Source organism: Pleurodeles waltl, chromosome 5 (assembly GCF_031143425.1).
Source record: "Pleurodeles waltl isolate 20211129_DDA chromosome 5, aPleWal1.hap1.20221129, whole genome shotgun sequence".
Classification (NCBI taxonomy): Eukaryota; Metazoa; Chordata; class Amphibia; order Caudata; family Salamandridae; genus Pleurodeles; species Pleurodeles waltl.
The window spans coordinates 975,386,922-975,408,343 of NC_090444.1; the positions used below are offsets into that span (position 1 = coordinate 975,386,922).

General features: G+C 44.9%; 1 protein-coding gene across 5 annotated transcripts in view; it reads left to right on the forward strand.

Moving 5' to 3' along the window:
• Positions 1-21,422, forward strand: part of PHACTR2 (phosphatase and actin regulator 2) — a 786,224-nt gene that overhangs the window by 386,190 nt on the left and 378,612 nt on the right. Inside the window, exon 1 of one of the 5 annotated variants that reach the window (XM_069235125.1) lies at positions 4,946-5,414. The exons of 3 other annotated variants lie outside the window; for them this stretch is intronic. In XM_069235125.1, the coding sequence (XP_069091226.1) occupies positions 5,357-5,414 (58 nt within the window). In that variant the 5' untranslated portion in view covers positions 4,946-5,356. Of the gene's footprint in view, positions 1-4,945; positions 5,415-21,422 lie in introns of those variants that run through there. One more of the 5 variants, XM_069235128.1, reaches the window with a different exon arrangement.

The window sequence follows — 21,422 nt, forward strand, 5'->3', positions numbered from 1 at the left end:
TCGATCCAGTCCCAGGGTGCTCTGGAGGTGGAGAGGAACTGCACAGCATTCCCATGAGTCACTCAAGTCTTGCAGGGAACAACTCTGCATAATGTATATTCAGAGAACGAAAGTGTTTTTTGCTGCTAAGAAAGAGACCCATTTTTGTTGGACATCTCTGGTGAAGTCAGGAAAGATCACAACTCTTTGATTTTCCACAAGGCTGTCTCCTTTGATCCGGGCATGAGTCAGGATGTGGTCACGGTCTCAATAATACAAAAGCTTGGCTACTTCAGGTTGTGGAGCTGTGCCAGGCCGAGGTGAGCGCGCCAATATGTGATGTGTGCACTCTAGGGCATAGTAAGTGGACAGGACTTCAGGTGCTAACTCTTCGCATAGCCATTTCTCTAGATGGGTCACCATATCTCTGCAATTCTTTCTGGTAATTAATATAATATTCCTTCTGGCCCTATTTTCGGAGACTTCTGCCCTTTTCTCTAGTTCTTTGATCCTAACTTCCACTTGTGACATCCGGTTAGTCACAGCCGTCATTTCAGGGATGATTGTTTCTAAAGACCATTCTGTAATATTTACCCTCTCAACCAATTGCCAGTGGTCATCTCTCAGGAGGCCTATATCTGCTGCCATAGTATCTATTTTCAGCTCAAGTGCTTCTTGGGATGCTGTGATAGCCTGCAGAACTATGTCCAGCATCACAGATCATTTTGAGTGGGTCCTGTGGGTATGTTCACTTGTTCTTCAGCACTTAAGTGTGCTTCTTGGGATGAGCTTGGGTTGTTCAGTCTCTTTTTTCGGAGGATTTACCCATTATTCTTCCTCACTGTCTTTGTCAGATGAAAAAAGTCTGAGTAGGATTACAGTGTCATCCTCCTACTCCACAACTGGGGAGCACAGTTGGTATTCTTCAGGACTGTCTGTGGCCCCCAGGTGTTACCAATAAGGTATCCGGTTGCGCAGCTTTGGGTCTGTATGTCAAGCAAATATGCATCTCCAGTAGATTTAGGTAGACACTTTCCACCTCTTTGTATCGTTTTGGAAGCCTGAAGGTATAGTGATTTGTTTCCTGTCTCACGCTGATATATTTTTGTGTCTCTCTTTCAGATGGGGCCCATGTGTCAGAAGATTTATGGAGTATTATAGGGTATCCAGTTGGGTGCGGGGTGTAATATCACTGAATCCTGTGTCACTACAATGTTTGTTGAGGTCTCTTGTATTTACACCCCCAATTGTTAGTACAGGAACCTTCTCCTGCCCTTTTAGGTGTTCCTTTGGTGGTCCAGGGGTAGCGACGCTCTCTTCTCTATTGTTTGGTCACGCCAGTGAGATGGGACCCCTGCGTTAGGTTACTGTGATTCGTACATGTGAGATTAATGTATATATGATAGTCTGCATGCCACTCTGCGTCTTATCTGTCAGGTGGTTTTCTGTGGCGTTCCCTGGCTCTCCAGTGCTCTGGGTGCCTCACACCCAACTGCAAGCAGATTCCCTCAGTGGGCCTTCTTTGTTTTTTTAGGCCTCATTAGGCAGTGCCTCCAATGTTTGCGTTTGTTGCCTGCCGCCCCCAGGGTGCCTTGGTTTACACCATGCCTACACACGGGGTCTGACTCCCGGCATTACTGTGGGGATGTCTATGGGCGTTCACAAGTTTTCAGTGCCCAGTTCTTCCTCCTTTCAGCCGAGTGGTGGGGTGTGCTGTGTATGCTCTCACAGTGTCATCAGTGTTGGGCCCGCCGCCGCCTCACCTCTCGCTACTTCAGTTGGCAGCAGCGTCTGTCCCACAGAGGGCTTTCAAGGCTTGCTCTAGGTCGCACCTTTGTCCGGGATTCAGCCCGCATTCTCCTGCCTGCTGCCCTGTGTCGTTGCTCTGTTCAAGGGCCACTGACATCCCTAGTTCACAGTGGCTCCGCCCCACAGTCTGCTTCAGGAGTCCTCTCCGTTTGCTGCTATTGGTAAGGCAGCAGTCTGGGTGTTACCTCTGGTTCCATGTCCAGGCTCCACGCCGCAATTTTACAAGGCTGCCGGGCGGCCCGACTCACTGTTTTGCCAAGTGCTATGTTAGTAGGTGCCCTCTGCTGCCGGTCTTATAGCATCCGGGCAATGCAGGGCAATGTGCTACTTTCTGTTGGGCTGGGGCTGGTATTACAGCTGTAGATGGTGCCCGGCGTTGCAAGGCAGCGTGCTATGCTCTGTTGGGCCGGTGCGGGTATTAAAAGAGTTCGGCCAGGAGCACCACAACTCATGCCCTACTCCACTGGAGTCTTAGCCACGCCCTGCTACAGGAATCCACTTGCTAGGATTCCCCACTGGGCCTTGCTCTCTCAAGTGCTCGCCTTTCCCTCAAAGGGCACACTGATCTTGGCAAGCAGGCAGACACTGGTGCTCCAGGCGCAGGTGGTCTTGAATTTCCCTGGGTTCATGTCCCCTCACACAGTTGGGAGACTAGCAGGCTTTAGTCCCTAGTCCTGGTCACAGGAAGAAGCCTTACAGAGTTTCTTCTCATCGCACAGCCTGATTGGCTGCCTGGCTGTTGACAATTTTGGAGGCAATGGACTCTCATTTTTATAGTCTTTTTTCAGACACAAAATATGATTTTGTATCGGAGTCTTTGAGGTTCATGTTGGGGATCTGCTTCCTTTTGAAATGCCTTCTCCTATGCCCTGCCCTTACTCCAGAAAGTAGTCTGTCACAGCAGGAGCGACTACAAATCTGATAGCCCCACACCACAGGTCATGAGAGTGGCTAGAGGTTAACTCCTGGATGTCAGCCACAGCTATATATGCATCAAAAGGATCCCCCAGTACCCCAGCCCTATATCAGCTCTATCGCATTCCAGAGAAGCCCCATGGCTACTTTCCAGTGACATCTCCCTGTATGAAAAAGCATCCTCTTAAGTGTACTGAAAAGCCCAGAATGTCTTCCTCCAGTGTGTTTTCCACCCAGCTTCCAGGAATGAAGCAATCCACAAATCTATCTGGGGGATTCTTCTGCCTCCACATGCTCCTTCAGTCAGCCCTGGGTCTCAAAAAATGGAACGCAGAGTCCTCCATATATTACATCTGTGGTTCCAAAACTTTTGATTTCTGTGGACCCCCACTTTACAATTAGTGGAAGCCAGGGACCCCCACTGAATCATTATTTGAATCCGGGGACCCCTCCATTGAATTATTACCGGAGCCGGGGACCCTGGCCGAAACATTGTTGATGATTTGCTATGCAACACAAAACAGAAAATATACAGAAACAAGCATTCATCAAACACATACACAAATGCTGACAAATTTTATTTCATTTGTTAGAAAAATATAAATACAGAGATTAAAAAAAAATAATAGGAAGGTGGTAGCTTTTCTAAATTCAATTGCAGCCACACATCGTCCATTCTGTATTCAGTTTGATGCTCCCACAAATCAATTTGAGGATACTACTTTAATTTTTTGCCTCCAATTTCAAATTCTTTGACATTAACAGTATGTTTTAAAATCTTCAATTGTACATTTAGCCACTTTATTTACATACACTTTATTAACCTGCTAATATTCTTCAATTTTCTAAGCAGTAGCGGACCCCAGGAGGAGGCCTTGAGGACCCTCAGGGGTCCCCGGACCACAGGTTGGAAACCACTGTATTACATAATTCACAGTCACACATATGCCTAGCACATGCATGCCACCACATGCCCACTGTGCAGCTCTATAGAATAATTTGATATAAGAAGAGTTAAGCACACACCAGCGGAACTTCACGAGTGAGCCTGTAGGCCTATCTCCAGTGACAGAGTAAAAAGGCTCTGTTCACTTCTTATCACTGAGATATGCTGCCACCATGGTTGTGCTGCTTAACTCCTGGTAAAGGCAGTAGTCTTTCACCATCATGAGGGTAGCGTTTTGGGCGCCGCTCCCACTTCAACAAGACCACAAGATGTGAGACACACCTGTTTCATGGAGCACAGGCATGATCTGTGTTCCCCCATGACAACAAAAATCAACACCAGAGAACCAGATATCATTGTTGCTGGGGCATTCAGGGCAGGAGTGCACGCCTGTGACCATGGAAGGGACATTTCCGTCTCAGCACTGACTCAGACTTGCCAGCAACATCCGCACCACACCACCGGAAGCCCCATTTGTATAATTTGAACATCTTAGCAAACCTCTTGGCTTTTTAGCTACCAGTTGCCTTTGCTCGTTTCACCAGTGGCGTAGCAGGGGGCCCATTGGTTCTAAAGCAAGTACACTAATTGGACCCCACCCCTAAATCTCTTAGTTCGGTAGTAAAGAAAACTGCTATATTTTGGGCCCAATAGGCCTCTCACTCCCCTAGGCTCTGGTGCTGCTGCACTTATTGCACTCTTGATAACTACACCGTCATAAATGTCGCCTACTGTACCCTAGTTGTTCTCCATTTTCCATCCTCCTACTTATACAATTATTACATGTGTGTCGTATGGCAAAGTTTCTTATTAATAAATATGGCCCCTAACACCTTCACTGCCACTTTGCACTCGGTTATGAAATATACTCACCTTGAGCAAGAAACCCACAAAGATAGGATAAATCATTATAACGAGCAATGTCTTATCTAGCAGCATAAAATGATACTGGGAGCGCGTAGAACAGTGCTCACTGGAAGGAGAAAAAACACAAACCGTGGTGGGGGAACAGATTTTAAATCATTTCAACTCCAGTTTAACAATAAGTGTCTAACAGATTTATGGAATTGACTGTGAAACAACTGCGTGCTTTCTGTATTGGTTCTAAAACTTCAGCCTCAATATGCCGAATTGCAGTGGCGATAAGGGGCACTCTCTACCAGTGGCTTTCAGATTCTCTCTTGCAAAGCGCTTTGGGAGGCAGAGTTTCGAAAAGCTTGCTACGATGTAATGTAAGTTAAACGGGAAGGCTCCCCCGCCCTGTCCCCCGGACGCAGGGGCGGCGCCAGTTCTTTTACTAACATTTGCGACCGGAGCCAGGCTTCCTGTGCGCGCTTAGGGTCCGCCGCTGCTGTCCTCTCTCCAGTACTGAGGGCCGCAAGGCCGGCAGCGAGGGGCATGTGTCCGCTGCCTGCTGCAGGCCCGTCCTCTCCCGCCCGCTGACCACGTCGAGGCGAGCGGCACACAGGCATGTAGCGGCCGAAGACCCGAGCACGAACTGCCTGTTGCGCCGACAGGAGGGAAGGGGGGAGAAGACGCCTCCACCAGCCCCGACTTTACACCCACCGCCTGGTGAGGGGAACCAGAGAGCCGCGACCCGGACCCCACGCCCCCGGGGACATGGTGGTGCCGGGAGAGCTGCTCGACTCGGAGCCTTGCAGAGCCACACCATGATCCTGGGAGTTGCCGGGAAACTTTGTGCCGGAGATGGGCCAGACTTCGGTTTCCACTCTGTCCCAGCAGCAGGAGCGCCAAGAAGGAAGCGGTGAGTACAGGCCGATCTGGGCACTTCTATATATTTACGTGTGCACCCGCACCCCCGCCGGAACTTGTGCTCTCGGTATAGCCAGTTTGTATACGAAGTGGTTTTCAGCCTCTAATAGTGGCAGGAGGGCGATTTTAGATTGCTATTCTGCGAAGAGCATTTTCTGTGCATTTTGTATTTCCCGACTGTGCGGAGGATTCTCGCTGTGCGTGTTACTTTTTTCCTGTCACTGGTGGGGTTTGTGTTTAAAGGTTGTGATAGGCGTTGACCACCACTGATTGGAAGTTTTGGGGTAGTGGGACTCGCGGAGTGTGAAAGGAGCTGCAATGCAATCCGGGAAACCCCTTGGGAACTTCTATTTGGACTGATCACGAAACGTGCATCCATGATGTGAATTTTCCCCGTTGAAACGTAAGCAGCGCCTTTCTTCTCTGCGTAGATTTTAGTGCATCTTCCCTGTCTCACCATTCGTACTCATCGCATTTTGACATAATTGCATAAGGGGTCTTGGTTCGACCTTTTCACTTTTCCTTGATTTTATGTTGACCAACGTCTTTTCGTTAAGAAAAAATCTCGAGGAAAGGTGTGTGCAATTTTAGTCTTTTTTTCGTCTTTACAAAATATAATATGCATATCTTGGATTACCCTTCCTACTAATATGATTGCAGGTTGCACTGTTTGAAGTAGCTGTTGACTCTCCTACTCCAGATGTTACTTCAGGAATGTTGTGAGATGCTGCTGCTGACGATAAATCTCAGGCGCGTAATGATATAATTTAGAAAATGGTCATCTGCTGAGACCTGCTCAGTGTTTTAGAAAGGGGTGCCTTTGTCTACTTGAAGAGCACAAGTCTGTTTTTGACAGTGTACAGAACACACTGCTGGTACTGGGCTTGGCTCCCTTGAGAGAGGAGGTAGGGCGGTCCAAACTACTTAAGAGCTTTTGACGGATCACTGAAATGCTTTCAAAAGAAAAAGTGCGTTTAACACAAACAAAAAACTGTAAACACAGTGAAAGCGTGCGGCTAATGAGCTTCAATTATTTATTGGAGTGCTCGAAGGATGATTTTTCTCCTGTTTAATTGTTTCATTGAAGTACGACAGCCAGATGACCCAATTGCCAGTCTTGAGTGCTTATTTGCGAAGCCAGTGCATTCTGGTAGTTGCAGTCTTGGTCCTTTAGCGCTAAAGAAATTACTCTTGTAATATTTGTTTGTTCCCATGTACCCCCTGAGTGTAGCCGTTTAGTGCCATTGCGTTAATGAGACCTACTACACCGAACTCGGTATAGGGTTGAGACATACACAAACACTTTATCAATTAGTAAGGTAGAGGGATTTATTATATTCCTATGTTTGAATACATTAAAATATTACTATTGGGTTCCTTAAGCCACGTCAACAATTTTCAGTGTGCATGCCCAAAGCCTCTTAATTATGCCTAAGTACAAACATGCATGCAGTATCCATTTTTATTTAGGTAACAGCCATTCAGACCAGATCACACGAGTTTATTTTTAATACAAACCTACTATAACATTTCATTAGTATGTCCTTGTTTTTATTGTTTTACAGGGAAAGAGGTACGTTGCGTTTGGGTTTATAGGTAATGGAATGGTGGACTAGAATGGAAGGAAGTGCGGATTCTTATAGTGTCAGTTGCTGCTAGTAGGGGCATTCTGAGGGTGTGCATATTATCTCTGAATAGTAGAGTCATTTTTTAATTAGTAGTTTTAAATTGTATCTTCATTATTTTGTCTCAAGTTAAAATCTTTATTGTCCTCTTACCAATTACGAAATAAAAATACTTAAGTACTGCCTAAGAGCAATTTTCAATTAGAGGTGATCCACTGTAATTCACGTTGACGTGTCATTTATTCATGCAGACAATAGCATGACACTAGTGTCGGTTAGTTCCACTTAGGGGTAGTATTACAATGTCATCTAGATATTTCAAATTATCTCTCAGTCCAGGGCGACTCGACGTCAACCGTATCCATATCTTCGTAGCTTAATGATTCAGTGAAGAAGGGCCATACTCCCAGTCCCACCTCCCATCTCCTGAGCCTTCAGCATTAGACTGTATGGTAGGAGATGTCTTCTAGGCATGCACTCCAGTCTAACAAGACCTTTGCTACTTTATGATCCGTACGGACCAATTTAATTTTTATTTTTCATTTTGGCTATTCTGCAGCATCTTTAATCCATCCCTCAATTGTTGAGGGTTCTTGGCTCAGCCAGTGTATATTTATTGTAGGTTTAGCCAGTAACGGAGTAAACAGTGCTGCTTTCTTCCCGCTTCTTAGCTTTGGTCTTAAAAGAAGATATGCCCAACAAACATGCACTCTTAGAAAATGAATCAGTAGTTTTGTATTTTAAATACCTCCGACATCTATGACCAATAATTCTGAATGCAGGGGCTTGACCACGTCATATGGAAAAATGTCACCCTCATTATATTATATTTTGGGCATTGCCCTAGCCTTGTCAGGTGTATCCAGTGGAGTGTGATGTATTAGTGATAGAACATATTTGTTTGTATTGGGCAGAATCTAGCATTGCTGGGTTGATTGCGTAATGTGTATGTTTGCTTTTATTACTCGGTCTGTGTTCCTCAGCACAGTCCTATCCCGATTTGCTTCTCACCAGCAATCTCTTTTTAGGCAGGTCCCTATAAAGTGCCTGATACTCTTGTTATTGTCCGCTTTGGACATTGTCAAACAGCATGTCGTGAGTGTAGTTGATGGCTGTGGGGCCCGAGGAAGCGTGTGCCATCAGTCCATTAATACCTTAGATATTCTGCTATATTAAAGAAACTGCCCCCGTGCCACCTGAAACATCATTCTGAAACCAATCAGATGCTAAGAAACATGTTTGTTTGTGGATCTCCCATTATTGCGCATCCTTCCCACCGCCTGCCTTGTCAAATCCTTGTCACTGACGGCCACTAGCAGTCTGCTTGTGAAAGCCAAGCAAAGACTGTATATTGTAAGGGAAATATGGGCCCATTATTAGCCGAACAGGAAAATCTTTGAACACATCCACTGTCCATTTAAAAGGAATGTGGAGCACTACCCCTCAGTTAATTTGCGTGATAGAGAAGAAGCACCCACGCAGGGCCTGGGAAGGAGTTGACCACAAGAATAGATGAGGCAATGTGTCCATCAAGAGAAGTCCAAACAGCATCTGAAATGACAGTTAATAAATAGGGGCAGATTCAAAAAGGGTCGAGGCCAGTAAATTGGAATAATCAAGGCGGTTTATTAAAATATTAAAGTGCACTACAGAAGGCAAAAACATACTCAGTTTCAATAAATTAGCCATAGGAATTAGAAATAAATTGCCATGTAGGTTGGCAGCATTTAAAAAACATGCAGCATTGAGTAAAATTGGAACAATAGACTGTCCAAAATGTGCAGCAAATCGGTAGATAAATGGGCAGCATTCCTAGTAGTGACCCAAAGAAGTCCGACTCACTCCCAAAATTAGAGACTTTTAAAATGCATTTTACAATGGAAAGCATGCCACCATCCCAGCATTTCCCCTAAATGAATACTAAAAAGTATACCTCTGACCTAATATCATCGGAGGTGTCAGAACAAATCTGCTTACACAGACAATAAAAAGACTCATTAATGAATAGTCTAGAGTGAGCAATCAAGAAGAACCTTGAAAAGTATCTAAAGGCCTCCTTTGGAGTTCTTTAAGATCAGCTTGTCATCACAAAACAAAAGTGCACATTTTGCGGTGTCAGTGATAAATAAAAGAACCCAATGAGTAATGAAAGCAACCATACAGGTAAAATATGGAGTTCAGGTCTAGATTCGCTTATGCTAGGAATTTTTTTTTGTACATCACAGCATTATTGTTTCAATTGCAGCTGGATTCATGTTAATTCTAATCAGAAATTAGATATAACAAAACCACTTTTTTATTGGGTTTCAGTTGCAGGATACAGTTAGAGGCATACATTGCTTCTGTACACTCTGTGGCTCACAGGTAAAACACATAGGTGTCTCATTGCTTTCAACAAGACATAACAGCGTCCTAAAAGCAACCATCACCCCCACCTTCCAGACCGGGACTTCCTATCCTTCCCTTCCCATCACTCCAGTTGGTAGCCTTATCAAGGTTGTGCAATAACCCTCGTTAATACCAGTCGTGCGTTGTGTTTGCTGCACCTGGTTGTATGAGCTAAGATGAGTCAGGAGGGATACTTTTCAATACGTTTGGGTACCCAGGGCGTTCTAACTCGGAGGATAGGTATTTTAAGAAGTGCATAGAATATGTCTGCTAAAAGGCCGCTCTCCACGTCAAATCCCAGAAATATAAGTCAGTTAGCCAGTGTCTTCTTTCCAACTACACAGCCTTCGAAGCAAACCTTCCAGCTACTGTCTAGATGAGGAAAAACCTCTGTTTCTCAGATTTCTCCCTCTTCTTCTCCACCACTTAACACAGTTGCTCTGCTTGGTAATATTGAAACACTCCCAGGAAACCCAAGTGCCTTTCCCTAATAGAAGTGAAAGATAAGTCTTTTGAGACACATGATTTTTTCTCAGCCCAAACAAAGTTGTTAAAAGCCTTCACATATTTTTGAGAAGGGAAACGGCACCAAAAGTGGCAAGGTCTGAAACAAGAAAAGCAGCTTCAGGAGGAGAGACATTTTGACTGCAGCCAGACACCCAAACTACAAGAAGCCATATAGGTGCCATGAGATCAGATTTTTCTGCATCACTTTGAGTCGTGTAGGGTAGTTCGCATCCATTGTTTGCTCTATTTTAAATGTAATTTGCACTCCTAGATTTGTTAATTCATCTGTGGCAAACCTGAAAGGAAAGCACGTTTTCAATGCCTCTGAAGAGATCCTGGGGTATGGCCATATCAAGGGTCTGTTATTTGTCCAGATTGACTTTGAACTCAGAAACCTATCTGAAATGGCCATCTCCCTCAATAGTGATGGAACAGAATGCTCTAGCTCAGTTAGAGTAAGCAGAACATTTTCTGTGTAAATCATCATTTTTAGAGCCCACCCCACCCTTCTGACTCCTTTTTTAATCTCTACATTCCTGCTTACCAACCACGTGAAAGGTTCCAGAAGCCAATGCAAACGAAAGAGGATAAAGTTGGCAGCTATGACTCATTCACCTCATGATTTGAAAGAGGGGCGACAAGCCTTCAATCACCCTTACCTAGAATTTGGTAGCCCATCTTTACCTACTTTGAGAACTTGGGACCAAAAGTAAACATGTTCAGTGTTTTTCCCTAAAAAGCCCCAACAGAACTGTTCAAATACCTTTCCAGCATTTAAAGATTGGAGAAGAAATGTCTCTTTGCATGATTTTGAGTCGTCCTCAGTGTATGAAACCGGACTGGTCAGAGCTGACCAGTCTGGGGAGAAGCAGTAGGAGTCTTGCAGCCAATAAACAATTTATGTCAAGGTTGGGAAGTGAAATCAGTGTGTGTCAGGTGCAATGTTTTCCTCTTGGTGATGATCTCAGTTATTGCCTCTTCCATTGACTTTGAGGCTGAGTCGGCCTCTAGGAAGGAACTGAAAAATTGTGACAAGGTAGGAGCAAGAATTTGGCAGAATGTCTTTTAGAACAGGGAACTGTAATCACCTGGAGAATAAAATTGGAGAACAAAATTGGAGTGTGGCCTGAGAATGCAATATGATGAATCTCATCTTGCGTATGTCTGTGGAGCCTGTGGCTCTTGTTAATGAAGTGGTCTTATCTAGCATAGGTCACAGGCAGACAAAGTAATAGGTGTAAGCTATCTCCCTTGTGTAGATGCCCCCATTTATCTGCCAAGCTCATAGTAGTTAGTCATTTTTGGAAGTCCTCACTCGTTGTACCCTCCATGTCATAACTTACCAGTGACCTGTCCTTCACCCGGTCTATAACCACATTAAAATCACCCCCTCCCACCATCTCTATTACCATTTATACTCTCCAATCTCTACATTTTGAGTGATTGGGAACTTAAGAAATGTATTCTTTCCACTATTCAGGTTCTCAGATAATGGGTATAGTGTACCTTTCAGATTCCACTGTAAGGATCAACGTCAATGACCTGCCGTCATGGCCAGCCACCTCCCACAAAACCACACCCTGAGAAGAATTGGCCAAATAAATGGTGACTCCTCAGTTTTAGTTGTCCCAGAATTAAATAACTAGAGAGGAAGCCACTGGGATTCGTGGTGGAAGCTATTCTTCAGCACATGGGCCTCTTGTATGCAGTAGACTTCACAATCTGACTCATGCTCCAAATTCAATATTGCACTTCATATCACAAATGAATTGAGACCCTTGACAGTTAAACAAATACATTTCAACAGCATGACATCCTCAGCGAATTAGTAGCAAATGGACAGTGCATCGTAGACACGCTGTGTAAGTCCTACCCTTCGATTGGGGCATTGAATGGTGGCGTTGAAGGCCCCAGTATTACACTAGTTATCCTCTAAAACAGAACTAGAACCATAACCAAACCAATACCCCCTTTTACAATAATGACTCAAAACCAAGAACACATGTTGGAGACTGAACTTCAAGTGAAACCACACCTCTTACGGATGTATTATCCCATACTCTAAAAGGTTCAAATGATGGTCCTCCTAGCTCCCATCATGCTACCTAAACTACCTCATGCTGCCACTGAAGTGGCTATAATTGTATCTGAGACAAGCTGCCTGTTACAATTCTTGTTGAGCTTCTTTATCCAGCCCTTTGCATCTTTGATCTCTCCTTGGGTAACTGACCACTTCAGGGGTCTCAAAACATCTTCTCAGACTGCAGCCATAACATCTGGGGATGGCATGTCATTCATTCTGGGGTCCCTAACCCTGTGCTGTTGATCCTTCATTGCCATCTCTGCGGTTGGTCAGTGTCCCACATGCTGTGGTGTTGATAAATCCCAGGAGTTGTTTGGCTTTTTAGAGTAACCTGTTGATAGTCCTCTTCCCTTACCCGGGGAAGATTTATGCAAACGGGTGACCCTAGTAAAATGATACCATTTGCCTGAACAGAAAATCTTTGATGGGTTTAAAGGCTCTTCTCTGTCCAACATGGTGGACATGAACTTCCAAAACAGCTACTCTTTGTGGCCATGATATAGCTGGTTTCTCTTTTATTGTGCAGTAAACATAATTTATTAATTATATGATAGAAATAAACTCTTGTGATAATGTGAGGAAGGGCCTTTCAGTCTGTCGCTCGATGCTCACTCAGTGAATGCAGTACAGTTGTATGGAAGCACCTCATGTGTGTCTCTGACATGGTGTAGCTTAGATTTGTGGCTTTAGAATCAGAAGCCTCAATCTGGATATTAAAATTGCAAGATTCTGGTCATAATTGTAGCAAGGCAATAAGCCTCTGCAGAAAAGCTACTGGGCATAATAAAATATAAACGGAAGTGACGTTTGTCAGGTTGCTGTGCACAGCCAAAGAGACTGTGTGGTTACAGGTACAACACCTTTCGGGTTCATAAGCAGGCCAGGCAACTTACATGGGGCCACCGTGTGTCACATGATTTCGGCACCCTTCACACAGTTACCCCACGAGGAGCTGAAATCACACTGTGGCAGGGAAAACAAGCTGAAAGCCACTGAGAACAGTGTGTTTCCAGCTCGTTTTCGGAGGCTATACGCACCCAATGTCCATAGAAGGTGTGAAAACATCCCAGGACATCAGCCACAGCCTCGATGACACTTTTTTTTTTTTTTAATGAGGTGGTGGGGTCCTGGTGAGGAGCAGAGTGCCTCTTAGTTAGCTGTTGGCTCCAGGCCCTATGCCCTCCAAGTGCCGGCCCCCTCTCACACTGTGAAAATGTTTTGTAAGTTGGCAGTTCTGCTTATACACGCCATATGATCAGGAGTGGCTCGCTGCAAGCAGGTGGGGATGGCAGCACGAGGGGAGAATTAAAATAAAATTAAAAATCATTAAAAACAAAAAACACTTACCTTAACGCTGTGAGATGCTCCGCTCCTCCGTCTCCTCGCTGCAGGCACAGGCTCCCAGCCTGCCCTGCAGCCAATCCTGACGCTGCTCAGAGCAGCGTCAGGATTGGCTGGGAGCGTCCAGCCAGGATACTCCCAGGCAGACTGGGACCCTGTGCAGGCTCTCACCAGCCCAGCATTTGTGTTGCTGGACTGGAGACAGCCTGCTGCGCATGTGTTTTTGGCTGGCCCTAGATGGCTGGCCAAACACACATACGCTCTGAGTGGGACTGCTAAGCACTCCCCCTCACTGCTCGTCACCCCCGTTGCTCCGCTCTTTTACCAAAAAATTATATTGTTTTTTGGTAAAAGGTTTGCAGCTTCCGCTTCTGGCGGGGGTGACACTCCTCCACTCTAATGGAGAAGCTGTCCCTGCATATGATGAATCTTAATGAGATTACATAGTGTCTACATTGCACCATCATGTTTCATGCATTTTTTCTAAGGTGGCGAAGGATATCCTTGAGGCAAATATATATACATATTTTAGGCAGAACTACAGTGCTGCATCTAAACCTATTCATTTGCTGCTTCTAGATGGTGTCCAGGCGGGTGTGTGTTCCGTTTACATTGCTTACACAAAGGGGATTGGAGGAATGCTTGGCACAATGGGTGAAAAACAATGGGTTGCAATGCTACTCCGAGCAATTGCCAGTGGATAGGATATTTGCAAACATTCCTTCACCTTTTGTATGATTGATGTAACACCTTAAGTGACCAAGGGTATGCCCACACATAGGTCCCTTACTCGCTGTGCCACAGGATCAAAGATATACCTCCTTACAAGGTCTAATAAGGTTGCTTAAGTTCGCTTCTGGAGGCGGGCCTATCCTGGCAATTTGGGACAGACTGTTACCGTAAAGAGCAGGGTCATACTCACTTTCACAAGGCAGGACTTTGTCCAGACTGGTACAGTGACTGAAAAACAATGGGTTGGAATGCTACCCTGAGTAATGACCAGTGGTTACCGTTCCTACTATCGCATTTTGTGTGATGTATTCCTTTTACATTGCAGCAGGAAAATTCCCACTAAACATTTTTTTCCAATTTGCCACATGAGAAACTCACAGTAAACCCATCATCAAATGATAGTTAATGAGTAATATACATCATGTTATTCTTATGATGTTTGTCCTTTTTTCATACAATAACTTAACTATACTGTCTACAGCTTAGACTTAGTATAAGGGAACCAGGGGGAATGGCTAGATCACAATTTAGGGAGCATGTTTCAGTGGGACTTTTTGTTTGGGCCTGTTTAAATATATATATTTTTTCTTCACAGAAAACACTATAAAAAGGGACGAAACGCCAACATATTTTATGATGTTTAAAACATTACTTACGTTTGAAATCTCACAAGTAGTTCTTAATTTGTAAAAGATTTAGGGGGTCATTCTGACTCCCGCCGGCCGTGGTATCCGCAGGGCCGGCGGGAGCCGCCAGAATACCGCTGCGCGGTCACAAGACCGCCGCGGGTATTCTGGGTTTCCCGCTGGGCTAGCGGGCGGCCGCCAGAAGGCCGCCCGCCAGCCCAGCGGGAAACACCCTTCCACAAGGACGCCGGCTCCGAATGGAGCCGGCGGAGTGGAAGGGGTGCGACGGGTGCAGTTGCACCCGTCGCGATTTTCAGTGTCTGCATGGCAGACACTGAAAATCATGGTGGGGCCCTGTTACGGGGGCCCCTGCAGTGCCCATGCCAGGGGCCCCACGACACCCCATACCGCCATCCTGTTCCTGGCGGCCAAAACCGTCAGGAACAGGATGGCGGTATGGGGGTCGGAATCCCCATGGCGGCGCAGCAAGCTGCGCCACCATGGAGGATTCCCCAGGGCAGCGGAAAACCGGCGGTACACCTCGGGTTTTCCGTTTCTGACCGCGGCTGTACCGCCACGGTCAGAATGCCCTTGGGAGCACCGCCAGCCTGTTGGCAGTGCTCCTGCGGTCCCCCGCCAGGGTCGGAATGACCGCCTTAGTGCTAGGACAATAGCTAATTTCTGAACTCTGCAGCCAGTGCCGCCGAATGTTAGGGTTTCTGAATACCATTCCTCATCCTGCCTTAATCCATGTCATCCTAATTCATCTACAGCCGTACAGTCCCTTCCCCTTTATTTCGCTTACAGGGTCGTTTTCATCCCTGCTTTCTCCCCTTGCCATTTTATTTTCTGCTTTTTCCTCTCGTTCTGGAATAGTGTGATGATGAAAAATAAGTCCCAGTGTCCAAAAATGATTGCTATTGGACCCCCCAGGTCAAATTAAGCATTGCTCACAAGACTAATGACCAGTTGGAATCTGTTCATCATTTTCCATGGTGCTTAGATGGGAAAGCTCCATTGATTGGGTTGACTTCAGGTTCACTCCCAATTAGAAAAACTGAATGCAGGAGATGTTATGCATGGAAGTATTTCATGGCCCAACACCCAAGGGACAACCACAGGCCCATATTTTAGTGGATAGGTGGAAATGGAGGATGTCCAGTTGCTTTTAGGTCTTGGTTGTGGTTGCTGCAGCTTCTGTTGGTGACCTCATGCTACCTTTACACTCCTCCATACACACAACATAGATAGAGTATAGCAAGTGGGCTTTTGGTAAGCCCCCTATAAGCTACTGGTGTTGGGCTGTCCTAACAGTCATGTCATCTTGTGGAAGGTATATGGTGCTTTAAGTAGTCCCTATGGTAACCTTTCTGCTGTTGCCAATATCATTCTGCCTCCTGCTGTCTCCGTGCCCCCTGTGCCATATGTGAATCCACTGCAATCTGCTGCTGCTCACTGGTGGATGCTGCCATTGCTCAGGCTTGTGTCTTTGCTATTGCTTATTGCTTATTGTCAGACCCTTTGGCAAAGTCAGCTGCATTGCACATCCATATGGAATGACAAAAAACTTATACGAGATGGCCACCATGCATACCGAAGCAAGTTTAATTTCAGAGTAGAGTATCAAGTCTGTTGGCTACGTTACAGATGTTAGAAGAATACTAATATGAAGATGGGGTGGGATAAATGCTGGTGATGATGTGGATATAATTTAGTCAGGAATTGTAATGGTAGAGATTGCAAAGGTGGTGAGGTGAGGGGATATAAACGTTGTGGAATTTGATAAGGAAAACAAAAGGCGTGTGGAGTGGTAGGTTGGACAAATGTGGAAATCAGGAGATGTGAAATTATCAGAATAGCATGAGAGGGGAGAGAAGGGGGTTAGAAGGTTGTCGGAGAGGTAGTATTCATGATTGGGTGACCAGAATGCAGTAGTTATTGCGGATATGTTGAGACAGTGTGCTGACTTACCAATGATCATGAGGATAGAAGGACTAAGAGGAAGAAAGGTGGGGGAAGATGGAAGGAAAGCACACAGTGTAATGAAAGGAGAGGGTAAGTGATGATGAGAGTCTGGGGTGGTGAGAGAATTCTGATGTAATGGACAAGGTAGAACAAATAGTTATAAAGTTATTTAGAAGTTACCGCAAAGCACTCTACAACGCCGGCCATGCTTACCTCAACGAACGACTCACCTTTTACACTCCCAACCGTCAACTCCTCTCCGCCAACCTCACCCTTTGCCACCGTTCCTCGCATCCACCGAACTACAGCCGGCAGCAGATCGTTCTCCCACCTCGCCACCAAGACCTGGAACACCCTCCCCGCCCACCTACGACAGACCCAGGACCTGCTGACCTTCAGGAAACGCCTCAAGACCTGGCTGTTCGAGCAATAGCACCTCCCCTGCCCCTCTCCCGGCCCCTCAGCGCCTTGAGACCCTCACAGGTGAGCAGCGTGCTCTACAAATGATTGATTGAGAAGTATGAAAATGGAGGTCAGATGTGGGTCAGTTATGATCCCATACTTCCACCATAAATGTAATGTTGTCTGAAGACGGAAATTAGGATGTTAGACTTGAATGAAATGGAAGAGGGGATGGTGAACTTACGGCAGTGGGACATTTTAGTAGACTGAATGCTTGAATATGACTGAATAAATACATTTGACAGACGTATACACATTTAAGAAAGCTATTAGAGTTAGCGGGAGAGGTAGATGGGGAAGACATAATACACAGAGGAAGATAGGAGATAGAGTAAATAGCCAGGAGGTAGCCATGTCAATAGAAGAGAAGTGTACTAGTAGGATGAGAACAATGAAAGAAGTGGGGCTAAGGAAATGGGCACACATGAAATAGTGGGTAGTTAGCACATAATTACAGAGGTATGGCAGTGCTAGAGGGAAATTATAAAGCTGAATTGAAAAGCTAAATAAAGAATTATAGGCTTTGTGCATAGCAGGACCTAAGGTTGCAGCTAAGAAGGAAATGACAGGAGTTGAGGACTGTAACAACAAACAAAAAGTAAACTTGAAGTAGGATAAAACAATTTAAAACAAATTTACAGTAGTTAAGCTTAACAGTAAATGTGAACCAAAACAGAATTGGTTAAACAGGATTACAGTATCTATGCACAGGAATGAAACGTAAAATTGAATTGGCCACAAGAGGAGATAAGCTTCAAAACAACAAGCGATGTAAAGACAACATTGAAATCATGTAGAGGCTTCTGTCCTCAACCAGTCTGTCTACCAGCATGGGGCCACAAGATAGAAACACTAATAATGGTAGTTAGCAGTCTGGCTCGCCAATGATTGTAAGAGAAGTTATAACACAACTAAGCTTTAAATAATCAAAAAGTGGTTGTTATACAGCAGAGCTTGAAATAACTAAAGCAAAAAAGCAATATAAGTTATCAGTTTACAAAACAGATGTGCTATTACAGATTCCTTTTATGATTAAAGACTGGGCAAGAGACACTGCTCAGCTGGCTGCCACCATTGACTGCAGCCCACACATCTTGTGAGTTGACTATAGTGGGCTGAAATCGTGCCACAGGCGATTTACGATTCTCTGCTTTCACACAAGGAGGCCTTCTTCAGTTCCACTCACGAACCAGATAGAGGTGCCCTTAAGACACTCAGTCACCTTTATTTGACGATCACCATCTTGCTGATGTAAAAGCCCCTCGTAGACTAAATGCAGTAAGTTCACCAGCCATTAGAAGATGGTGCTGGGTCCAAGGGACTGTTAGCCACTGGAGAGGGACTCCGATAGCTACAGATGTCTGATCGGGAAAAAGCAAAAAGCAAGAATCACTTGGATTTGCCAACGAATCACAAAAACAAACCACATTCAGCATCGGTTATTACAGGGCTGCCAGCATCCAGATCCTAGTACCAGACCCCTTAACTGATGTTCCCTCACTGTGCTTGAAACAGCCTTTTTAGAACACCTTCACCAACAACAGTTGCTAACACTGGCATAGGTCTTCGTGCATACCAGCCTGTGCACCTGATCCAGTGTAGAACATGGTCGGGGTGCAGTGCTTCATAGGGTTTCTCACACCAGAGCAGGTGCAGCATAATCATAAGAGTTGAACTGAGGCCCAAAATGCGAACAGGCAAAACTAAACATTGGTAGCCCGATTTCGGGTGTCGATAATAAGATTGATGCCACTTGATTCACACTGTTTTTTTCAACAGGGGTGTTCTTCACAAACCGCCTCCTCTGGATTCCATTGTATTCTCTGTTATCTTTAAGGCAGCTCATACTTATTGAGAATTAAATACTTTCTTCAGAAGGGAGGCAATTTTGTTAATGTCACAATCGGTTAATTTGTTTCAAGGTAATAATAATGTGTTTGATGCAATGTACTACTGCAGAAAATGTGACTGTTTTGGATAACATGCTTCTGATTTATTATCTTATAGTAAGTTCAGTCATCTTTATTGGAATGCCGAAAATGTATGTGGTAATTTCTCCTGTTTTATTTGTGTTTAAATTTAATCCACTCCAAGTGATTAAGGCCCATCTCTGCAATTGATACGAGTCCTGCCGTTGGTTGTTGACAAATTAGGCGCAAGGCTGGCATGGTGGAATTTTGGGGCCCGATTCACAAATTGTTTTATATTGGTTGTGCCTTATATAGCTGGATAGCGACCCAGTCACGCTCGCAAGACATTTTGGATGGAGTAGTTTCCAAGAGTAAGACATCTTTACTGATAGAGAATGAGCAAGTACGTGAATAAGCAAGCCCCATTGAAGGAAGTTCATTAGTAAGTCACAGGGTGGCCTGGAGTAAGGCCATACGCGCCAATTCACCGAAATGCCAGGGGTAGCACAAATTACATCACACGCCATTTGACTTTTACTTTGACACTCGCACACACATGCTTACACATGTACACATATTCACATACTCTTACTCACAAACACACTCTCGCCTGTAAAGCTTTTTCATTACCCAAGCTACCATAGAGTGTCATATTCGTGCTAATTATACTCCATTCTTTCTTACACATTATTCACTTTTTCTGGAAGTAAAAAAACGACATAAAACCAAGGGAAGTGTTGCCCTAACCAACGTTCATTAGGACGATCTACCCCTGTGTTCCAGGCACTGATGTTGCCACCTCTGAGGCCAGGGGTCGCAAAGGGCAAGCCAGGGACCCCTGGCGAACCCCTAAATGACGACCATGAAAAGGCGTGCTCGTAGAAAATGGTTTGTAGATCTTGCTTGGGTATTCAGGTGTAACACACACCTAAGTCTGGAGTAAGGCACACTCTGAGGAAAAGCTTTTTGTATTCGCCTGATGTCGTCTTACGGCAGCTTCACCACGAAAGGTGTGTTTCATATATACTCCCTGCGAAACCGCATTCTTAGCTTGGCGCCAGCGCTTGCTCGTGTTGAAAGCTTTAATTTCTAGCTGCATTGCATTACTACATGCCTTTGGCGAGAGCAAGAGCACGGCTATCGCTTATCTTTGCAAGAACGTGTTTCACAATAATATGCACCGCCTTTCAAAGGAAAACATCATTAAACTGGGAAGGAACAGAACGCTAGCATTTGCCCAAGAAGCCAGTTGTATCCACTGGTAATCTAGAAGTGCCGTCCTGCTTTTTATTGTATGCAAAATAACGACCATCGTGGGTTGAATATCAACCACAGTTAAATACCTTTGCCCGCTGCGGGTGGGGCAAAAAGGTTGTTTCTAAACGCGCATTCATTTTATTGTCGACATCACAGGTAAATGAGGGTGTGCCTAGCCGCAGGAGCACAAACGGGCCCTTGCTGGTCGCCCATTGTCCTTATTTACAGCTGACGCCAACAAAACTTTTTTTTTAGCCAGCAAACTAAATAAAGGGGGCAGGGAAAATGTGCTGTAAAGCTATTGTATTGTATTGTATGGTTTTACCTCCCTCCAGCTGGTGTTTTGCACCTGTGGTCCATATTACTACGAAGGGTGATGGTACTTTTTAGGGTAGTGCCTGCGAGTGCATGCGCTTGCAAGGCTCTGTTGTGTACAGTGAAGGGCTTGGAGCCCGCCTGTTGCTTACCATTTGTTGTTTTGCATGGCACTCTTCTTTCCAGCCTAGTAATTCGTCAAGACAAGCCTGGCATCATTTCCGTTTCTCTGTGTGAAGCAGGGACCAAGCACAGATTTATTCAACTTAATTAGTGCCTGTCTACTGCTCCCGGCGTGCTAGAGGTATTATTTTGTTATTTTTATAAAGTTCTAGTGCCCTGCAAACAGAAAGCTTGTGACTGGTAAAAACGTGCCCAGCAGCACAAACAGAATGGCAAACATTTGTTTTTTAAAGCTAACTTTCTTTTAATATGCTAAGTCATCTTTTCTCACTTTCCAAAGCAACATTGTTTATCATGCGGCTTTTTTTTTCATTATATCTTTAATCATTTTTTCATACAATACAAGTACTTAATCATGACTTTACCACCACGGGGCGGGAAGTGTACAGTGCAGCAATATGCATTATCAACATACAAGAGTAGAAATCCATACAGTATCAGTTTCACATGTTCTGGTAGCAAGTAGGAAGACATAAACAATTACGTCAGTCTCACAGGCCATTTGAGAGCATAATGAGTATGACCATACAGGTGAAGACCAAGCCAGAGAGAGTCATAGGCAGCTAGAGTGAGTAAGTAGTCCCTGAATGGTTGCCATATATCCTT